Genomic DNA, 22,756 nt, shown 5'->3' with positions numbered 1-22,756 from the left:
AACCAGAATACATTTCCCATCCAGGAGAATGTGTCTTAGTTAGCGACTTCACTAACCAGAATACATTTCCCATCCAGGAGAATATGTCTTAGTTAGCAACTTCACTAACCAGAATACATTTCTTATCCAGGAGAATATGTCTTCGTTAGCGACTTCACTAACCAGAATACATTTCCCATCCAGGAGAATATGTCTTGGTTAGCAACTTCACTAACCAGAATACATTTCCCATCCAGGAGAATATGTCTTAGTTAGCGACTTCACTAACCAGAATACATTTCCCATCCAGGAGAATATGTCTTGGTTAGCGACTTCACTAACCAGAATACATTTCCCATCCAGGAGAATGTCTCTTAGTTAGCGACTTCCCTAACCAGAATAAGCAGATAGTCCAGAATCTCCCTGTCAGCGTTGTCCTTTTCTGAGAATAGCACAGTTTCTGAACCGACGTGAGGAGTTAAAACAGAGTGCATATGTTCTACTGATTACTATTTGTGTAAATAGAATATACTGTATATATTGGATTAGGTAAAATACAATTATATATAGGTTCAAATTATTTTAAACCTGGTTGTCATGGTAACTCTGTGTGTGTCTCTCTCTGTGCAGGATTATGGGATGTGGGAGCGAGGGGACAAGACCAATCAGGGGATCCCAGAACTGAACACCAGCTCTGTGGGAATGGCCAAGGTACTGATGCTTTAGATGTAATACGTGTCCTATATGTAACAATGATAATACATGGTCTCCTTTTATGCCTCAAATCGTATCTTAACTACCATATCTAGACTCATAACAGTCCTCTTATCGCAACACAGCTACTATATCTAAACTCCTAAAACAACAACCTGTTGGGTTTTATGTTCAGGCTGCATTGGAGGCCATTGATGAGCTGGACCTCTTTGGGGCTCATGGAGGACCCAAATCTGTCATTCACGTTTTGCCGGACGAGGTGGAGCACTGCCAGGTACTGTGATAAACATGTCCTATCTTCTCTAGCCTGGTGAGGGCAGTGTCCAGTCTGGTTTAATCTTCTCTAGCTTGGTGAGGGCAGTGTCCAGTCTGGTTTAATCTTCTCTAGCCTGGTGAGGGCAGTGTCCAGTCTGGTTTAATCTTCTCTAGCCTGGTGAGGGCAGTGTCCAGTCTGGTTTAAGCAGATTATTTTATAAACCTTAAAATTATATGTATGAAACTGACCATTGTCTTACGTCAGCTAGCATGACTGATGTCTCCTGGCAACACGGTGGTGTCAGAATGACGCCATCTGTCAGAAACTGACCCGTTTCTATTTGACCTCTCCAGGCTATCCTGTGCTCCATGCTGCCACGAGCCTCCACCTCTAAAGAGATTGATGCTGGTCTCCTGTCAATCATCTCCTTCCCTGCCTTCGCTGTGGAGGACGCAGACCTGGTCACCATCACTAAGACTGAGATCATATCCAGGCTACAGGTAGATAGGATCCTGTCTAGACTGGACCACAGACACAGTGAGATCATACCCAAGATACAGGTAGATAGGACCCTGTCTATACTGGACCACAGATACAGTGAGATCATATCCAAGATACAGGTAGATAGGAGCCTGTCTAGACTGGACCACAGATACAGTGAGGTCATACCCAATATACAGGTAGATAGGAGCCTGTCTAGACTGGACCACAGATACAGTGAGATCATATCCAAGATACAGGTAGATAGGAGCCTGTCTAGACTGGACCACAGATACAGTGAGGTCATAGCCAAGATACAGGTAGATAGGAGCCTGTCTAGACTGGACCACAGATGCAGTGAGGTCATACCCAATATACAGGTAGATAGGAGCCTGTCTAGACTGGACCACAGATACAGTGAGATCATATCCAATATACAGGTAGATAGGAGCCTGTCTATACTGGACCACAGATACAGTGAGGTCATACCCAATATACAGGTAGATAGGAGCCTGTCTAGACTGGACCACAGATACACTTTAGGGGCTAGTTGATTCCCAGACTCAGATTAAGCCTAGTCCTGGACGGTAAAGGATGCCAATGGGAAACCTCCATTGGCTATGCTTAATGGTGCTCTAGAATGACGTTTCTAAATGACTCCATTCTCTTCTCCAGGGACGCTATGGCTGCTGCCGTTTCATCAGAGATGGATACAGATGCCCAAGAGAGGTACTGTACAGATTTGTATGTTTTTCTCCTTACTGTGTGAAATAAACTAGATTTCCATCCAATGGTCTTGTGTCTGCGCTCTAGCCAACAGCTGGCAGATACAGTGTGTGTAGGCTCGTCTACATGATTACATTATTATTGATAAGAGTGAAAATATTGTTATTTGTCAAACGGCAACCAAGCATCGATCATCGTGTCACCAAAATAAGACCCTCGATATTTATTGGAAAGGAGCATCAAGCTCATCACCTTGTACTTTCACCATCCTGTGAAGTTCATCATAATTTATTTCCTCTGTAGCCTAATAAACTGCGTGCTGTCCCGAGTCGTAGTGGGAGGACAACAGAACATATCATCGCGTGACACCAAGTTTACTTCGATATGATGGTTATTATATCAATATTTGTGCATAAAGGCGTTCGAACCGCTATTTCCTGCATAATACATTTTACTCACCAAGATCCCACCATGTTGAACGAACAAATTACCTGTTGGCGTTTATAAAATTACAGCAAAACGTCCTGTTTCCATCACAGCTGTCATGATGTACCGTAATTTCCGGACTATTAAGCGCACCTGAATATAAGCCGCACCCACTGAATTTAATTTTTTATTTTATTTTGAACATAAATAAGCCGCACATGTTTATAAGCCGCAGGTGCCTACCGGTACATTGAAACAAATGAACTTTACACAGGCTTTAACGAAACACGGCTTGTAACAAAAAATAAAAAATTAGCAGTAAACAGTAGCCTACCAAGAAAGTCATTGGTCACCATCTTCCTCCTCCTGTGCACTGAAACCATCTCCTTCGGTGTCGGAGTTGAATAGCCTGAGAATTGCTTCATCCGATATTGGATCGTTTTCATTGTCGCTCTCGTCACTTTCATCCGGAGGCAAATCTCCCGCTGAGCCCTCTTCAACACGCAGCAGTCCAGCCTTTCGAAACCCATTGATGATAGTGGATTTTTTGACAATGCTCCACGCTGTCAGGACCCACAAATTTGAAAGCGGGAAAAATCCATATATTAGCTACGTCATTGTTTAAGCCGCGAAGTTCAAAGCGTGGGAAAAAAGTTGCGGCTTATAGTCCGGAATTCACGGTAAACGTGGTTACAGATAAAACAGTATAAATTAAAGGAAAAATACACTTAAAATCTGTTGGTATTTTTGTCATTCGTCCACAAAGTGTTACTTGCCACATCATCATGATGCGTTTTGCATCTTATGATGATGTGGCAAGTGACACTACTTTCCTTCTTGAAAGTCCAATATCTTGAAAACTTGACTGCTGACATGCAAAACATTTTGGTACTGTATTATTAGTGGACTAATGAAAAAAATACCAAAAGATAGTCCTGTAGTGGGTTTTTCCTTTCATTTAACTCTCGTTTAAAGATTAGCCTTGTTCTTTTTAGATAAGAAATTTGGTGTAATATTTCCGTGTTTGTCTATGTTTTTCTCAGGACCCGTCCCGTCTCCACTACGACCCAGCTGAACTCAAACTGTTTGAGAATATAGAATGTGAATGGCCAGTGTTCTGGACCTACCTCATTCTGGACGGCATCTTCAGTGGAGACCTAGTACAGGTGTGTGTGGCAGTGTTGGTTCTGTCCTTCTCCTCGTCCCAACCTGGGTTCCATCCTGAGACCCTCTGAATACATCCACTCCTGTCACCCATGAAGCATCGTTACCTGTCACTCCACAAAAGCTGTGTCCAATTCAGATCAAGAGAAACAACTACTTCTAGGTCTCAGAGCGGGTGATGTCAGACCGCTAGACCACCCCAGGCCACGTGTCTGCATGTATAACATGTCCTTTCCTGGTTCCTGTCTCCAGGTGCAGGAGTACAGAGATGCTCTGGAAGAAGTCCTGATCAGAGGGAAGCCCGGGATCTGCCTGATGCCTGAGCTCTACGCTGTCCCACCTGAAAAGGTATCGCCATGGCCCTTTGAATACAACTTTATTGTCCATGTGTAAATTGGAAATCCGTCTTTCTTTAGGGCACGTCAGCTTTACTCCTTGAGCCAATATGGGCTGCGGAGAAGTAACAGTCTACACTTGCTACCTTTCTGAATCCTGATAAGTAACAATGTCCCTACAACTAAGTGAGGAAGACTGTAAATGTGTGGTGTTTCCCTCAGATGGAGGAAGAGTACGGGAACCCTCACTCCGTGGACAGAGTGGCTATGGGTCAGTTACCTCACATGTGGGGACAGTCCCTCTACATTGTTAGCTCTCTGCTGGCTGAGGTAAAAACATCCTGCTGGCGTCTTCTAATAGACTGACTCTGTCTCTGTCTACCACAGTGAGGTGTTGGTTGGTGGTTTTCTCGCCTCACTGTTCTCTCTCTCTGTCTGTTCCTTCAAGGGATTCCTCGCCCCTGGAGAGATCGACCCTCTCAACAGGCGATTCTCCACCAATTTCAAGCCGGACGTAGTTGTACAAGGTTTGCAGCATGTCTAATTTCCTCTCATGCAGCTGGAAGACATTTTACATCCTTTAACTGTAGAAGTAATATACAGTTCTAGACTTGTTATTTATTTAACTTGTTTTGTTAAGATCATTTGCTCTGTGGTCAGGGCTGCCTATCTGAGAGTTTCCGTTCCCTTTTGTGTGTGTGTGTGTGTGTGTGTGTGTGTGTGTGTGTGTGTGCCTTCATGTATGTGCATGTACAAACCATTTGTTTCTGTGTACATACCTTAATTTGTTTCTCTGTGTATGTGTGTGTGTGTACGTTGGCAGTGTGTGTGTTAGCAGAGTCGAAGGAGATCCAGGAGCTGCTGAAGAACGATGAAATAGAGGTCCAGACCATCTCTGAGGTCCAGCCCATCAGAGTCATGCCTGCTCGCATCCTCAGCCACGTCTACGTCAAACTGGGTACAGTTACAAGTACTTAGAAAGCCTTTGTAGAGCATTTATAAAGCCTTCATAAGCACTACAATGCTAATGACTTGTTTCACAGGAAACTGCAAGAAGTTGAATCTGAGCGGGAGGCCATACAGGCACATTGGAGTTCTGGGAACCTCGAAATTCTACAAGATCCGGAACCGCACCTACACATTCACCCCTCAGGTGACCTACCTTGTTATTACCTTAAGACAGTAGAGGTCCTATCTCCCTAAATGCTCTTGTTAAATCCTAATCTAGCACACCTAGGGCTGTATCCACAAAGCAGGAATCTGGTTAAAACCTGTTTTAAGACTTTAAAATAACTCCCAGCTCAGAGTAGGTTTTAGGATGATGTTAAGATACTGCCCAACCAAACTCTGAACCAGGAGGAAAATCATGAAAGTTGATCTCAGCTGGTAATCACGACAGTCAAAAGTTTGGACACACCTACTCATTCAAGGATTTTTCTTTATTTGTACTATTTTCTACATTGTAGAATAATAGTGAAGACATCAAAACTATAAAATATGGACTCATGTAGTAACCAGAAAAGTGTTAAACAAATCAAAATATATTTTATATTTGAGATTTTTCAAAGTAGCCACCCTTTGCCTTAATGACAGCTTTGAACACTCTTGGCATTCTTTCAACCAGCTTCACCTGGAATGCTTTTCCAACAGTCTTGAAGGAGTTCCCACATATGCTGAGCACTTGTTGGCTGCTTTTCCTTCATTATGCGGTCCAACTCATCCCAAACCATCTCTATTGGGTTGAGGTCGGGTGACCTCAGTGTATATATATTTGGATACGGCCCCTGATTCTACTAATTATCTGCTCATCAAGACCTTGATTAGCTGAATCAGGTATATTTGTGTAGGGCTGAATCAGGTGTGTTTGTGTAGGGCTGAATCAGGTGTATTTGTGTAGGGCTGAATCAGGTGTGTTTGTGTAGGGCTGAATCAGGTGTATTTATGTAGGGCTGAATCAGGTGTGTTTGTGTAGGGCTGAATCAGGTGTATTTATGTAGGACTGAATCAGGTGTGTTTGTGTAGGGCTGAATCAGGTGTATTTATGTAGGGCTGAATCAGGTGTGTTTGTGTAGGGCTGAATCAGGTGTATTTATGTAGGGCTGAATCAGGTGTGTTTGTGTAGGGCTGAATCAGGTGTATTTATGTAGGACTGAATCAGGTGTGTTTGGGCTGGAGCAGTAGTTTTGGCCATCTCTCTCCTCTCCTTTAGTTCCTGGACCAGCATCACTTCTACCTGGCTCTGGACAACCAGATGATAGTGGAGATGCTAAGGACGGAGCTGTCCTATCTCTCCTCCTCCTGGAGGATGACCGGACGCCCTACCCTGACCTTCCCCATCACACACAGCATGCTGGGTAAATACCCTCCCCTTCCCCGTCACACACAGCATGCTGGGTAAATACCCTTCCCCGTCACGCACAGCATGCTGGGTAAATACCCTCCCCTTCCCCATCACACACAGCATGCTGGGTAAATAACTACACCTTCCCCATCACACACAGAATGCTAGGTAAATACCCTCCCCTTCCCCATCACACACAGCATGCTGGGTAAATACCCTCCCGTTCCCCATCACACACAGCATGCTGGGTAATCATTCTGTGTTGTTTGTGTGACTTCTGGACTAAACATTTATTTAAATGGGAATTCAAGGCTTAATCTGTGTCCAGGAAACTGACTCTTGCTGGGAAACTACATTCTGTATGGGACAAACAACGTTTATTGATTGGTTGGTTAATTGATCATGTTTCCCTTGTTGTTCCCAGTGGATGATGGTGAGAGCATCGACCCGTGTATTCTGTCCACTCTGAGGAAGCTGCACGATGGATACTTTGGAGGGGCAAGGTCAGACTGACTCTCTTACCATTTCTAAGGTCACTCACCTTAAGACAGCTCTCTGGATATTTACAGAATGAAATGCTAGGCTCCACTATTTATGTCACTACATCCCTGGTTGTGGAAGTTCTAGTGATGTCCTATTTGGTTCCATTCCATCTTGTGTGTTTTGCAGGGTTCAGATGGCAAACATCTCCAGCTTCCAGACTACCTCGTTCCACACAGAGCTCAGCTTCCTCGACGGAGACACTGATGACGACCTGCTGGAGAATGAAGAAGATGAGGAAGATGAAGAAGAAAGTTATGTCCCCTCAGGTACGTCAGTCGTGGTGTGCTGTGTGTGTCTGTATAGGTCATTGGTGTGTGTGTTTTGTATTTGTGTTTGCATGTTTGTGCTTGCGGTATGTAATATCATATTGCTGAGTCTACATTTAACTCCCGCCCCCCTCCAGGCAGCTCCAAGGACATATTTGACCACTACCTCAGCCAGCTGATGCAGAGCACAGCCACCAAGTGTCATCTCCCTCCCATCCAGAGGGGGCAGCACCACGTGTTTAGTGCTGAACACACCACCAGAGACATCCTCTCCTTCATGGCCCAGGTCCAAGGCCTCAACATGCCTAGTAAGTTATCATCACATTTACTGTTTGTTTATTCACCAAGTGTTAGGTTTAGGGTAATGTATAGGCGTATGTATGGGACTCTGCTGGTTTCTACTGTATGGTTGGGACTGTAGGTTTCTACTGTATGGTTGGGACTCTGTTGGTTTCTACTGTATGGTTGGGACTGTAGGTTTCTACTGTATGGTTGGGACTCTGTTGGTTTCTACTGTATGGTTGGGACTCTGTTGGTTTCTACTGTATGGTTGGGACTGTAGGTTTCTACTGTATGGTTGGGACTCTGTTGGTTTCTACTGTATGGTTGGGACTTGTACTGTATGGTTGGGACTTGTACTGTATGGTTGGGACTCTGTTGGTTTCTACTGTATGGTTGGGACTTGTACTGTATGGTTGGGACTTGTACTGTATGGTTGGGACTCTGTTGGTTTCTACTGTATGGTTGGGACTCTGTTGGTTTCTGCTGTATGGTTGGGACTCTGTTGGTTTCTACTGTATGGTTGGGACTCTGTTGTTTCTACTGTATGGTTGGGACTCTGTAGGTTTCTACTGTATGGTTGGGACTCTGTAGGTTTCTACTGTATGGTTGGGACTCTGTAGGTTTCTGCTGTATGGTTGGGACTCTGTTGGTTTCTGCTGTATGGTTGGGACTCTGTTGTTTCTACTGTATGGTTGGGACTCTGTTGGTTTCTACTGTATGGTTGGGACTCTGTTGGTTTCTACTGTATGGTTGGGACTCTGTAGGTTTCTACTGTATGGTTGGGACTCTGTTGGTTTCTACTGTATGGTTGGGACTCTGTAGGTTTCTACTGTATGGTTGGGACTGTTGGTTTCTGCTGTATGGTTGGGACTCTGTAGGTTTCTACTGTATGGTTGGGACTCTGTTGGTTTCTACTGTATGGTTGGGACTCTGTAGGTTTCTACTGTATGGTTGGAACTCTGTAGGTTTCTGCTGTATGGTTGGGACTCTGTAGGTTTCTACTGTATGGTTGGGACTCTGTAGGTTTCTACTGTATGGTTGGGACTCTGTAGGTTTCTACTGTATGGTTGGGACTCTGTAGGTTTCTACTGTATGGTTGGGACTCTGTAGGTTTCTACTGTATGGTTGGGACTCTGTAGGTTTCTACTGTATGGTTGGGACTCTGTAGGTTTCTACTGTATGGTTGGGACTCTGTAGGTTTCTACTGTATGGTTGGGACTCTGTAGGTTTCTACTGTATGGTTGGGACTGTAGGTTTCTACTGTATGGTACTCTGTAAGTATGTGGTAGTAGATATGTGGTAGTAGAGTAGGGGCCTGAGGACACACACTTAATATGTTGTGAAATCTGTTGTGAATGTATTGTATTGATTTAACTGCCTTAATGTTGCTGATACCCTGAAAGAGTAGCTGCTGCCTTGGCAGGAACTAATGTGGATCCATAATAAATACAAATACTGTATGGTGAGTTTTGTTTCTTACAGAGGCCTCCATGTATCTTCCTATGACTCCCATCATGAGCAAGCACCGTAAATCCCTCAACCTACTGCACGTGGCCCAGCTCACACCGCTCCATCCACACCAACCACACCACCACACACCACATCAACAGCAGCCCAAGGTCAGTTAGCCTACACCAACAACAAACTCCAGCACTGTCTTTCTGGTGCATCTGTGTGTTTGGATCCTCTAATGAGTGTGTGTGTGTATCTTTGCTGTCAGGCCCCCAGTATTGCAGACCTCCAGCTGCCGCGGGACTCCCAGGGTAACACAGACTTTGGCTCTCTGGTGAGACAGTTGAAGGAGTGTCCCACACTGCAGGACCAGGCAGACATACTCTACATCCTGTGTGTGATGAAAGGTACTGATTTAGATCAGAGGTGGGCAAAGTGTTAAGGTCCATTATCATTTCTACACACTCTCTGTTTAGTTGTAGGTGTTCAAGGATGGCCTGGAGTTTCTTTTTTACACACAAAATAATCATTTCCCCCATTTGTTGTTTAACTCCAACCTCCTGCGGGTCGGCTCAAATGGGCCATATTGTTCCCACCCCTGGATTAGATTGTACACGTGTTGGATTGAATTGAATCTTTGAATTGAACCAAATTTAATTGAATTCTCTACATGTTTAGGTTTGAATTACACTGAATTGACTCCTCAGGTTGAGTTCAATTGAATTGACTCCTCAGGTTGAGTTGAAATGAATTGACTCCTCAGATTGAATTGAACTGAATGAAATGTAATTCTCTCTATCCTAAAAGGTGCTGATTGGCTGGTGGACGTGGGGGGTCAGGGTGGGGTCAGTGTGAGGTGTCTCCTGGAGGAGCTGTATGCCCAGGCTGGGGCCAACAAGGAGTGGGGTCTGATCAGATACATCTCTGGTATCCTGAGAAAGAGAGTGGAGGTGCTGGCTGAGGCCTGTACAGATCTCATCTCCCACCACAAGCAGCTGACAGTGGGGTTACCACCGGAGCCCAGGGAGAAAGTCATCTCAGCTCCTCTTCCTCCAGAAGAGCTCAACTCTCTGATCTATGAGGCCAGTGGGCAGGACATCAGCATCGCTGTGCTCACTCAGGTACAACAAATTACAACTGTGATTATATGAGATGCTTACAGATGCCCATTTCCGTCAAAATTCTCTGCCTGGTGCGAGTCTAGCTTGAGATGTTAAAGCAAACTTTGGTCAGTTTTGTAACAAGTCTCTGTGATGAAGGGAAAGTAATGACTGCTGTATTGTGATGGTGCAGGAGATCATAGTGTACCTGGCCATGTACGTCCGCTCCCAGCCGGCTCTGTTTGGGGACATGCTGCGTCTCCGAATCGGACTCATCATGCAGGTGATGGCTACAGAGCTGGCCCGCAGTCTACACTGCTCAGGTAGGGTTGTCTGCACTGCTCAGGTAGGGTTCGGTCTACACTGCTCAGGTAGGGTTGTCTACACTGCTCAGGTAGGGTTGTCTGCACTGCTCAGGTAGGGTTCGGTCTACACTGCTCAGGTAGGGTTCGGTCTACACTGCTCAGGTAGGGTTGTCTGCACTGCTCAGGTAGGGTTCGGTCTACACTGCTCAGGTAGGGTTCGGTCTACACTGCTCAGGTAGGGTTGTCTGCACTGCTCAGGTAGGGTTCGGTCTACACTGCTCAGGTAGGGTTCGGTCTACACTGCTCAGGTAGGGTTCGGTCTACACTGCTCAGGTAGGGTTCGGTCTACACTGCTCAGGTAGGGTTCGGTCTACACTGCTCAGGTAGGGTTCGGTCTACACTGCTCAGGTAGGGTTCGGTCTACACTGCTCAGGTAGGGTTCAGTACCATTCTTAGAATGGTAGAATATATCAGCTGTGTTCTAAAGGCCTCAGTAGACTCACCATCTGAATAGGGCTCTGGTAGTTATTTCAGGTAAACCTGGTTAGTAGTAACACTACTGTATCTGGATGTTGAGCTGTTTGGCCTTTAGTGTGGAAGTGCCTGGGGAGTTTTTACAGAGTGTCTCTACTCAGCATTGCAGGCATCTCTCTTTCTGTCCTCTGCAGGGGAGGAGGCCTCTGAGAGCCTGATGAACTTGAGTCCGTCAGACATGAAGAACCTGCTACATCACATCCTCAGTGGGAAGGAGTTTGGGGTGGAGAGGAGCAGTGAGTCTTTCCCAATCCCAAATCAGCCCCTATCCCGACCCCTACATAGACCCCTAGCCCCGACCCCTACATAGACCCCTAGCCCCGACCCCTACATAGCCAGCATTAGTAGTTTCTACAGTATTAATACATTTTCTGATTCTTCTCAAATCTTTACAGGTGTACTGGTATCTTTGCAGGTGTAGTACTATTTTATTGAGTCAAATGAATTGTTGTGTTGTCTGTGTCCCTTTCTCCTGTGTCAGTGCGTCCTATGCAGTCGTCAGCCACCAGCCCGGCTGTCTCCATCCATGAGCTGGGTCACACTGGAGCCACTAAGACGGAGCGCACCGGCATCCGCAAGCTGAAGCGTGAGATCAAACAGGTATGGTCACGTCAGCTGACTATTGCATGTCATGGAGAATATCTACATCAGGGTTCTCCAACAGGTCCATCACAAGCTACCGCAAACTGTCATAAACAAATCTCACTAGTATTAGACAACTCAAGCTCCCTGCTACTATCCAATCAAATCCACATTGACATTCAACCACCCCTGGTTAGCCACAACTGGCTTAAAGCCAAGCGGAACACAATATCTGACCATTCATTTCCAGCAATATTGCCCCTTTTGTGTCTGTGTGGTGTGCTTTTGTCATTCACTTGGTTTAGCCAGTTAGGGATCATAATAACCATCTTCTGACTAGACAGAATGACATTCCCCCAAGAAAACAGAATTTGGGAAAATAAAGACTGCCTATTTGAAAGCTCGGAAAAAATGTATGCTTATCTTGTGAAATGTTTCATAATTTAAAAGTAGCTCTCATGCTAGAAAAGGTTGGAGACCCCTGATTTCCTTTGACCTATAATTTAATCTACAGGTTAGTATAGACCTAATGCTTTATAATTTAATCTACAGGTTAGTATAGACCTAATGCTTTATAATTTAATCTACAGGTTAGTATAGACCTAATGCTTTATAATTTAATCTACAGGTTAGTATAGACCTAATGCTTTATAATTTAATCTACAGGTTAGTATAGACCTAATGCTTTATAATTTAATCTACAGGTTAGTATAGACCTAATGCTTTATAATTTAATCTACAGGTTAGTATAGACCTAATGCTCTATAATTTAATCTAAAGGTTAGTATAGACCTAATGCTCTATAATTTAATCTACAGGTTAGTATAGACCTAATGCTCTATAATTTAATCTACAGGTTAGTATAGACCTAATGCTTTATAATTTAATCTACAGGTTAGTATAGACCTAATGCTTTATAATTTAATCTACAGGTTAGTATAGACCTAATGCTCTATAATTTAATCTACAGGTTAGTATAGACCTAATGCTTTATAATTTAATCTACAGGTTAGTATAGACCTAATGCTTTATAATTTAATCTACAGGTTAGTATAGACCTAATGCTCTATAATTTAATCTACAGGTCAGTATAGACCTAATGCTCTGTAGTTTAATCTAAAGGTTAGTATAGACCTAATGCTCTATAATTTAATCTACAGGTTAGTATAGACCTAATGCTTTATAATTTAATCTACAGGTTAGTATAGACCTAATGCTCTATAATTTAATCTACAGGTCAGTATAGACCTAATGCTCTATAATTTAATCTATGGGTTAGTATAGACCTAATGCTTTATAATTTAATCTACAGGTAAGTATAGACCTAATGCTCTGTAGTTTAATCTAAAGGTTAGTATAGACCTAATGCTCTGTAGTTTAATCTAACGGTTAGTATAGACCTAATGCTCTATAATTTAATCTACAGGTTAGTATAGACCTAATGCTCTATAATTTAATCTACAGGTTAGTATAGACCTAATGCTCTATAATTTAATCTACAGGTTAGTATAGACCTAATGCTCTATAATTTAATCTACAGGTTAGTATAGACCTAATGCTCTATAATTTAATCTACAGGTTAGTATAGACCTAATGCTCTATAATTTAATCTACAGGTCAGTATAGACCTAATGCTCTATAATTTAATCTATGGGTTAGTATAGACCTAATGCTTTATAATTTAATCTACAGGTCAGTATAGACCTAATGCTCTGTAGTTTAATCTAAAGGTTAGTATAGACCTAATGCTCTGTAGTTTAATCTAACGGTTAGTATAGACCTAATGCTCTATAATTTAATCTACAGGTTAGTATAGACCTAATGCTCTATAATTTAATCTACAGGTTAGTATAGACCTAATGCTCTATAATTTAATCTACAGGTTAGTATAGACCTAATGCTCTATAATTTAATCTACAGGTTAGTATAGACCTAATGCTCTATAATTTAATCTACAGGTTAGTATAGACCTAATGCTCTATAATTTAATCTACAGGTTAGTATAGACCTAATGCTCTATAATTTAATCTACAGGTTAGTATAGACCTAATGCTCTATAATTTAATCTACAGGTTAGTATAGACCTAATGCTTTATAATTTAATCTACAGGTTAGTATAGACCTAATGCTTTATAATTTAATCTACAGGTTAGTATAGACCTAATGCTCTATAATTTAATCTACAGGTTAGTATAGACCTAATGCTCTATAATTTAATCTACAGGTTAGTATAGACCTAATGCTCTATAATTTAATCTACAGGTTAGTATAGACCTAATGCTCTATAATTTAATCTACAGGTTAGTATAGACCTAATGCTCTATAATTTAATCTACAGGTTAGTATAGACCTAATGCTCTATAATTTAATCTACAGGTTAGTATAGACCTAATGCTCTATAATTTAATCTACAGGTCAGTATAGACCTAATGCTCTATAATTTAATCTACAGGTTAGTATAGACCTAATGCTCTATAATTTAATCTACAGGTTAGTATAGACCTAATGCTCTATAATTTAATCTACAGGTCAGTATAGACCTAATGCTCTTTTTGTATGTTTGATTGTAGTTAGATATGATGACAGAATGCTCTTTGTCTATAGTAGTAATAATGTTGTAATGGTGTATGGTTCTGATTGCAGTTGGAATACTCGTTTCGTCCGATCAGCGTGGGTTGAGTTTGTTAGTTAATAGTCATGTTGCCTCATCAGCTCTAATCTCCACAGCTAGACCATAATGAAACCAACCATTATAACATGACATGAAGCCACCAGCTGAAAGCCCATTCATACCAGCTGTACTAGAACACAGTCAGTAGTGCCTTACCTCATGCTGAGCTGCTGATCATGTCTGCCTGTTTCCTAGCCCACATCTTTAACTGTGTCTAGTGTTTTATCATAATCTAAACTGTATTTCCAAGGTGTCTCTCCCTCGATGACAACATGACGTCTTCTCCATGTTGTTCCTTTCCAGATGAGTAACAGTGGTTATTCCATCAGCAGCAATGTCACCTCTCCCCGCTCCACGGTAAACCATGTCTCCCTCATTATCCCATGTTCACTAAACCATGCAGATGAGGTTCACTCTGAACGCTTGTCTTTCTTCGTTACGTTGCCTTATGCTGGCTGTACTAACATGTACTGGCCTGTAGCATGCTGGTGTCGTCATGGTAACATGTACGGTATTTGATTCAAAGTAACAGGAAAACATAAGACTGTGTGTGTGTGTGTGTGTGTGTGTGTGTGTGTGTGTGTGTGTGTGTGTGTGTGTGTGTGTGTGTGTGTGTGTGTGTGTGTGTGTGTGTGTGTGTGTGTGTGTGTGAACATGAGTGACACATGCATGTCGGTATGCATGTCGGTACATGAACAGGGGAGTGTACGCTCTTGTGTGTGTTTGTACTTGAATGTGTGTATGTATGTGTTTTTGCACTTAAGTGTGTGCATATACACAGTGTACAAAACATTAGGAACACCCCCCATGCCCTCAGAACAGCCTCAATTCGTCAGGGCATGGACTCTACAAGGTGAAAGCGTTCCACAGGGATGCTGGCCCATGTTGACTCCTATCCTTTGGGTGGTGAACCATTCTTGATACACACAGGAAACTGTTAAGTGTGAAAACCCCAGCAGTGTTGTAGTTCTTGATACAAACCGGTGCTCTTGGCACCTACTACCACACCCCATTCAAAGACATTTAAATATTTTGTCTTGCCCATTCACCCTCTGAATGGCACATGTACACAATCCATGTCTCAATGGTCTCAAGGCTTAAAAATCCTTTAACCTGTCTCATCCCCTTCATCTACACTGATTGAAGTGGATTTAACAAGTGACATCAATAAGGGATCATAGCTTTCACCTGAATTCACCTGGTGTGTGTGTGTGTACTGTGTACGTATATGAACACGTATCTCCCCCTGTAGCGTTGCAGCAGCCCCTCCACCCCCAGTGGTATCCTGTCCCCTGTAGGCCCCGGGGGGTCAGACAGCCAACTGCAGTGGGAGGAGCGGCAGGGCCAGTGGCTGAGGAGGAGACGACTGGATGGGGCCATCAACAGGGTCCCAATGGGCTTCTACCAGAAGGTGTGGAAGATCCTGCAGAAGTGCCACGGCCTGTCTATAGATGGATACGTGCTTCCTTCCTCCACTACCAGAGAGGTATGTAGTGTCATGGTCTGTCTATAGATGGATACGTGCTTCCTTCCTCCACTACCAGAGAGGTATGTAGTGTCATGGTCTGTCTATAGATGGATACGTGCTTCCTTCCTCCACTACCAGAGAGGTATGTAGTGTCATGGTCTGTCTATAGATGGATACGTGCTTCCTTCCTCCACTACCAGAGAGGTATGTAGTGTCATGGTCTGTCTATAGATGGATACGTGCTGTCTTCCTCCACTACCAGAGAGGTATGTAGTGTCATGGTCTGTCTATAGATGGATACGTGCTGTCTTCCTCCACTACCAGAGAGGTATGTAGTGTCATGGTCTGTCTATAGATGGATACGTGCTTCCTTCCTCCACTACCAGAGAGGTATGTAGTGTCATGGTCTGTCTATAGATGGATACGTGCTTCCTTCCTCCACTACCAGAGAGGTATGTAGTGTCATGGTCTGTCTATAGATGGATACGTGCTGTCTTCCTCCACTACCAGAGAGGTATGTAGTGTCATGGTCTGTCTATAGATGGATACGTGCTGTCTTCCTCCACTACCAGAGAGGTATGTAGTGTCATGGTCTGTCTATAGATGGATACGTGCTTCCTTCCTCCACTACCAGAGAGGTATGTAGTGTCATGGTCTGTCTATAGATGGATACGTGCTTCCTTCCTCCACTACCAGAGAGGTATGTAGTGTCATGGTCTGTCTATAGATGGATACGTGCTTCCTTCCTCCACTACCAGAGAGGTATGTAGTGTCATGGTCTGTCTATAGATGGATACGTGCTGTCTTCCTCCACTACCAGAGAGGTATGTAGTGTCATGGTCTGTCTATAGATGGATACATGCTGTCTTCCTCCACTACCAGAGAGGTATGTAGTGTCATGGTCTGTCTATAGATGGATACGTGCTTCCTTCCTCCACTACCAGAGAGGTATGTAGTGTCATGGTCTGTCTATAGATGGATACGTGCTGTCTTCCTCCACTACCAGAGAGGTATGTAGTGTCATGGTATGTCTATAGATGGATACGTGCTGTCTTCCTCCACTACCAGAGAGGTATGTAGTGTCATGGTCTGTCTATAGATGGATACGTGCTATCTTCCTCCACTACCAGAGAGGTATGTAGTGTCATGGTCTGTCTATAGATGGATACGTGCTGTCTTCCTCCACTACCAGAGAGGTATGTAGTGTCATGGTCTGTCTATAGATGGATACGTGCTGTCTTCCTCCACTACCAGAGAGGTATGTAGTGTCATGGTCTGTCTATAGATGGATACGTGCTTCCTTCCTCCACTACCAGAGAGGTATGTAGTGTCATGGTCTGTCTATAGATGGATACGTGCTGTCTTCCTGCACTACCAGAGAGGTATGTAGTGTCATGGTCTGTTTATAGATGGATACGTGCTGTCTTCCTCCACTACCAGAGAGGTATGTAGTGTCATGGTCTGTCTATAGATGGATACGTGCTGTCTTCCTCCACTACCAGAGAGGTATGTAGTGTCATGGTCTGTTTATAGATGGATACGTGCTGTCTTCCTCCACTACCAGAGAGGTATGTAGTGTCATGGTCTGTCTATAGATGGATACGTGCTGTCTTCCTGCACTACCAGAGAGGTATGTAGTGTCATGGTCTGTCTATAGATGGATACGTGCTGTCTTCCTCCACTACCAGAGAGGTATGTAGTGTCATGGTCTGTTTATAGATGGATACGTGCTGTCTTCCTCCACTACCAGAGAGGTATGTAGTCAAGTCAATAGATTGATCAGTCAAATGGTATTCATATAGCCCTTTTTACAACAACATTTATAATGTGCAGTAACCCCCCTAGACCCCCAAACAGCAGCACGACATCAAGGAACATCTCTCTGCCTACAGTGTTTCACCTTTACAACAAATGTTGCTTCCTATAATAGTAGGAAATAAGATTTCATTTCAGACACTCTATGATTGGCACAGATAGATCCCTTGATGGAGATTCAATCTGTGTCTGGGAAACCGTTCTGACTCCGACGTTGTGTCCCTGCCAACAGATGACAGAGGGTGAGATCAAGTTTGCGGTGCACGTGGAGTCTGTTCTGAACCACGTCCCCCAGCCAGAGTACAGACAGCTGCTGGTGGAGGCTGTGATGGTGCTGACTCTGGTGGCTGACATGGATGTGGACAACATCGGAGGAATCATCCTGATAGACCGCATCGTACACATGGCCAATGACCTCTTCTTACAGGACCAGGTAAGTCTGAGCCAGAACGGCACATAGGGCTGGAGCCTTTTTCCTGTTTCTATAGCGTGATGTACAAGTAAGTACACCCTCTGGAAAATCTGTAAGCAGAGACGCATCGGGTCCCATTTTTAAAGTGTTTGGTATGACTCGACCAGGGATCGAACCCCCAAGCTTCCAATCTCAGGGTGGAAACTATTCCCACAAGACCACGGAGATGGTCACAAGAAAGTAATGTCCTATAAAGGGTTAATGTGTGATGGTCACTAGAAAGTAATGTCCTATAAAGGGTTAATGTGTGATGGTCACTAGAAAGTAATGTCCTATAAAGGGTTAATGTGTGATGGTCCAGTTCAATGACCTGGATGTCTGTCCTGTATCGTTGCCATATTATCATGTTAACTAGAGTCACATGTCTCTGCCTGACTCGTCCACATGACTATCATATTGTAACATGGTGTCAGAAGTGGGATCAGACCCCATGTCTCAGTTTGGAATAAGACCTATTTTCTACCTAGACAACATGATCTGTATCTACCTATCAGCCTTGTCCTCTATGTTCCAGAGGACCCATGGAGCCAATGAGTACTTCCTGGAGAAGGATCCAGCCACGGGGATATGTCACTTCTTCTATGACAGCGCCCCTAGTGGCAGCTACGGTACCATGACCTACCTCTCCAAGGCTGTGGTCACATACCTACAAGACTTCCTGCCACAGTCTACCTGTCTCATGCAATGAACTATCAGACTGGGTTTGATGTAGAGCCCTGGCCTCGCAGGCAGCTATCAAGGGAGACTAGTCAAGTATTATATTATAGTGTGGAAGGAAATACTAGTGCCTAGTTCCGATTCTCCCCAAGTGTACACTCGTTCACTTCCATTCAAGGATGATTTAAAATCATTGGATTGAATTGTTGAAGGGATGTGAATGAGTGCACACTTCAGAGAGAAGGGGGAGAACTAGACTTAGGTAGGAAGTTGGATGGGGATTGACCTATGACCTATGACTAAGATATACACAACACACTCTACTCAAAGGAGTTTTATTGCAGCTAATTGATTGAATATAATCAATAATATAGCAGGTTTCAAATTAAATATGTTTGTTTTTTATTTTGAGTGTTGGACTACACACTGTGCTAAAATTATTTATTATTTTAACATTTAATATATATGTGCAAATCAGATCTAGTTGTTTAAAACAATCTAATATGATATAATGAGTGTATTTTGCCTAACCCTCCTCTATTGTATCAGTCTCACCCTGTCTTGTGAGAATGTGGGGTAATAAACATTTCCAGACGTTACTATGTTATCCCGTGTTGAAGTACTGCAGCTGACTGTGTACCTTTAATCCCACTGGAAAATGACATTTACTTCTCATGTTATCTGAAGTGTTGCTCACCATCACCACTGTATGTGTCACAGATACTGTACATTTATCCAGCTATGCCTTCATAGCTGCTAATGGGAATGTGTGCTTATCTGTGAAGTAAAATAATGGCAATGTGATTATATATAACATGGTTGAATCAGTCCAACAGCGGTTCATTCCATTTGAGTATGCCATATTTCAGCCTTTTGCCGTAAACATTCTGTATAACACTGTGTATTAGACATTAGCATCCCAGCAGGCTTATAGTTGAGACCATAAGGAAAGGGAGAATCTGTTCTGCAGTTAAGGACGACTGAGGCTGAAACAGTTCTGTTTTTGTGTCTAACTTTATTTTATATATATATAAAGAGTACATTTCCATAGAGACTATAAATATAGTGGATACATAGAAATAATTTATTTTTAACAAGTACTATGACTGTTTATATAACAGACTGAAGTACAATTAATACTGTCACTTTTAATCAAAAAATGACATTTGATATTCCTATGGACATGGCCATGTTATAAGTCTGCAGTTGAGGACATTTTGACACGTGGACCAAGTTGAGGACATTTTGACACGTGGACCAAGTTGAGGACATTTTGACACGTGGACCAAGTTGAGGACATTTTGACACGTGGACCAAGTTGAGGACATTTTGACACGTGGACCAAGTTGAGGACATTTTGAGGGGATCAATTCTACTAATCAATTATAACAGTGTTTGATACCATGTTTTCACTCATTCATTCACACTACCTTGTAAAACAACATGTAATCATTTGAGGAAATGTATCTAAATGCCATCAATTAAATCCCTAAACTAATAAGGTGTTCTTCTGGTTTCTCTTCAGCTATATGTCTGTATAATGCAGTCCAAGCCTCAGTCAATGTTACAGATACGTTCTGGATATGACAATAATACTTTAATACCGTTTTTTTTTATACTGTTCTCGATAATCATCTGACAAAAAAAATCTACCGCCTGACAAAATGTAGATTAAATTGTAGAAGTCATTGTTCAAGGGCCGAACAGAGGGACGGTAGAAGCAATAGAATAAATGACATTTATATTTAAATGATCTCCACACCATCTCTGCTACACATTACTCTGCAGTTCTTTCCTTGGCTGACACTTCTTCCTACTGTAGGGGGAGAGGCGGTGAGAGGCAGAACAGGAACACTGGTAACTTCCTTTATGGTTCAGGCACCGGTGAGAGCAGCCACCATTCTTACGGCTGCACTCATTGATATCTGTTGATGAAACAGGGTAAGGGCTGGTCAGAAAAATATCATTGGAAGTGATTGGTGATCGTAGATTTGCCAAAGACTTCTGTTTGATCAATTTATGTCTACTGTGTTTGTGTGTGTTAGTGTGGGTATGGATGTGTATTTATCTCACCTCTGCAGTGGTGTCTGTCTGAGTACAGTTTGTAGCCTCTGGGACAGATACAGCGGTGGGAGCCAGGCAGGTTCACACACTTCCACTGACACCTGTGTCCAAGTACACTGACCTCTGGCTCCTCACATTCATTGATGTCTGTAAAAGGATCAGTGTCATTCCAGCGTTGAAGACAACCTGATCGCCATACACATTTTGTTTGCTGAATGACATTGTTGTATCTATTTTCTTTTGAGTCCACTAAGCTACATGGAATTGTTTTAAGAATGTCATTACCAAGGATCATTTAGTTATTTTATTTTTGAATTTTAAGACCCCTTGAAGTCTAAAAATATATACAGTACGAGTCAAAAGTTTGGACACACCTACTCATTCAAGGGTTTTTCTTTATTTTTACTATTTTCTACATTGTAGAATAATAGTGGAGACATCAAAACTATGAAATAACAATGGAATCATGAGGTAACCAAAAAAAGTGTTAAACAAATCAAAATATATGTTATATTTCAGATTCTTCATAGTAGCCACTTGATAACAGCTTTGCACACACTTGGCATTCTCTCAACCAGCTTCACCTGGAATGCTTTTCCAACAGTCTTGAAAGAGTTCCCACATATGCTGAGCACTTTTTGGCTGCTTTACCTTCACTATGCAGTCCAACTCATCCCAAACCCTCTCTATTGGGTTGAGGTCGGGTGATTGTGGAGGCCAGGTCATCTGATGCAGCACTCCATCACACTCCTTGGTCAAATGGCCCTTACACAGCCTGGAGGTGTGTTTTGGGTCATTGTCCTGTTAGTGATAGTCCCACTAAGCGCAAACCAGATGGGATGGCGTATTGCTGCAGAATGCTGTGGTAGCCATGCTGGTTAAGTGTGCCTTGAATTCTAAACAAATCAATGACAGTGTCACCAGCAAAGCACCATCGCACCTCCTCCTCCATGCTTCACGGTGGGAACCACACATACGGAGATCATCCATTCACCTACTCTGTGTCTCAGAAAGACACGGTGGTTGGAATCAAAAATCTCAAATTTGGACTCATCAGACCAAAGGACAGATTTCCACCAGTCTAATGTCCATTGTTCGTGTTTCTTGACCCAAACAAGTCTCTTCTTCTTATTGGTGTCCTTTTGCAGTGGTTTCTTTGCAGCAATTCAACCATGAAGGCCTGATTCACACAGTCTCCTCTGAACAGTTGATGTTGAGATGTGTCTGTTACTTGAACTCTGTGAAGCGTTTATTTGGGCTTCAATTTCTGAGGCCAGTAACTCGAATGAACTTATCCTCTGCAGCAGAAGTAACTCTGGGTCTTCCTTTCCTGTGGCGGTCTTCATGAGAGCCAGTTTTATCATAGCTTATTTGAGCTGTTCTTGTCATAATATGGACTTGGTCTTTCACCAAATAGGCCTATCTTCTGTATACCACCCCTACCTTGTCACAACACAACTGATTGGCTCAAATGCATTTAGAAGGAAATCTGTCCTTTGGTCTGATGAGTCCAAATTTGAGATTTTTGGTTCCAACTGCCGTGTCTTTGTGAGACACAGAGTAGTGACACTGTTTGTGATTGATTTAGAATTCAAGGCACACTTTACCAGCATGGATACCACAGCATTCTGCAGCGAAACACCATCCCATCTGGTTTGCGCTTAGTGGGACTATCATTTGTTTTTCAACATGACAATGACCCAACACACCTCCAGGCTGTGTAAGGGCCATTTGACTAAGAAGGAGAGTGATGGAGTGCTGCATCAGATGACCTGGCCTCCACAATCACCCAACCTCAACCCAATTGAGATGGTTTGGGATGAGTTGGACCACATAGTGTAGGAAAAGCAGCCAACAAGTGCTCAGCATATGTGGGAACTCCTTCAAGACTGCTGGAAATGCATTCCTCATGAAGCTGGTTGAGAGAATGCCAAGAGTGTGCAAAGCTGTCATCAAGTCAAAGGGTGGCTACTTTGAAGAATCTGAAATATAAAATATATTTTGATTTGTTTAACACTTTATTGGTTACTACATGATTCAATATGTGTTATTTCATAGTTTTGATGTCTTCACTATTATTCTACAATGTAGAAAATAGTAAAAATAAAGAAAAAACGTTGAATG

The 22,756-nt window shown here is 42.9% G+C and overlaps 2 protein-coding genes across 3 annotated transcripts in view; one reads left to right on the top strand and one right to left on the bottom strand.

Annotated features, from left to right (window-relative positions):
* The window catches only part of LOC106574897 (phosphorylase b kinase regulatory subunit alpha, liver isoform-like), a 25,426-nt gene extending 5,357 nt beyond the window's left edge, over positions 1–20,069 (top strand). The window contains exons 7-30 of one of the 2 annotated variants that reach the window (XM_045699516.1): positions 610–690; positions 869–967; positions 1,303–1,449; positions 2,105–2,158; positions 3,625–3,747; positions 3,998–4,093; positions 4,303–4,410; positions 4,529–4,607; positions 4,904–5,038; positions 5,124–5,233; positions 6,290–6,434; positions 6,846–6,924; positions 7,091–7,230; positions 7,368–7,538; positions 8,995–9,131; positions 9,233–9,371; positions 9,772–10,085; positions 10,258–10,387; positions 11,038–11,139; positions 11,385–11,503; positions 14,460–14,513; positions 15,409–15,642; positions 17,672–17,872; positions 18,426–20,069. In XM_045699516.1, the coding sequence (XP_045555472.1) occupies positions 610–690; positions 869–967; positions 1,303–1,449; positions 2,105–2,158; positions 3,625–3,747; positions 3,998–4,093; positions 4,303–4,410; positions 4,529–4,607; positions 4,904–5,038; positions 5,124–5,233; positions 6,290–6,434; positions 6,846–6,924; positions 7,091–7,230; positions 7,368–7,538; positions 8,995–9,131; positions 9,233–9,371; positions 9,772–10,085; positions 10,258–10,387; positions 11,038–11,139; positions 11,385–11,503; positions 14,460–14,513; positions 15,409–15,642; positions 17,672–17,872; positions 18,426–18,599 (3,171 nt within the window). In that variant the 3' untranslated portion in view covers positions 18,600–20,069. Of the gene's footprint in view, positions 1–609; positions 691–868; positions 968–1,302; positions 1,450–2,104; positions 2,159–3,624; positions 3,748–3,997; positions 4,094–4,302; positions 4,411–4,528; positions 4,608–4,903; positions 5,039–5,123; positions 5,234–6,289; positions 6,435–6,845; positions 6,925–7,090; positions 7,231–7,367; positions 7,539–8,994; positions 9,132–9,232; positions 9,372–9,771; positions 10,086–10,257; positions 10,388–11,037; positions 11,140–11,384; positions 11,504–14,406; positions 14,514–15,408; positions 15,643–17,671; positions 17,873–18,425 lie in introns of those variants that run through there. The other variant, XR_006760074.1, reaches the window with a different exon arrangement.
* Positions 19,567–22,756, bottom strand: part of LOC106575976 (uncharacterized) — an 18,245-nt gene continuing 15,055 nt past the window's right edge. The window contains exons 7-8 of the mRNA XM_045699517.1: positions 20,642–20,779; positions 19,567–20,493 (exon numbers count right to left, since the gene is read on the bottom strand). Coding sequence (XP_045555473.1) covers positions 20,339–20,493; positions 20,642–20,779 — 293 coding nt within the window. The 3' untranslated portion in view covers positions 19,567–20,338. The remainder of the gene's footprint in view (positions 20,494–20,641; positions 20,780–22,756) is intronic.

This window comes from Salmo salar, chromosome ssa17 (assembly GCF_905237065.1).
Source record: "Salmo salar chromosome ssa17, Ssal_v3.1, whole genome shotgun sequence".
NCBI lineage: Eukaryota > Metazoa > Chordata > Actinopteri > Salmoniformes > Salmonidae > Salmo > Salmo salar.
This window is presented reverse-complemented; position numbering and strand designations above follow the sequence as displayed.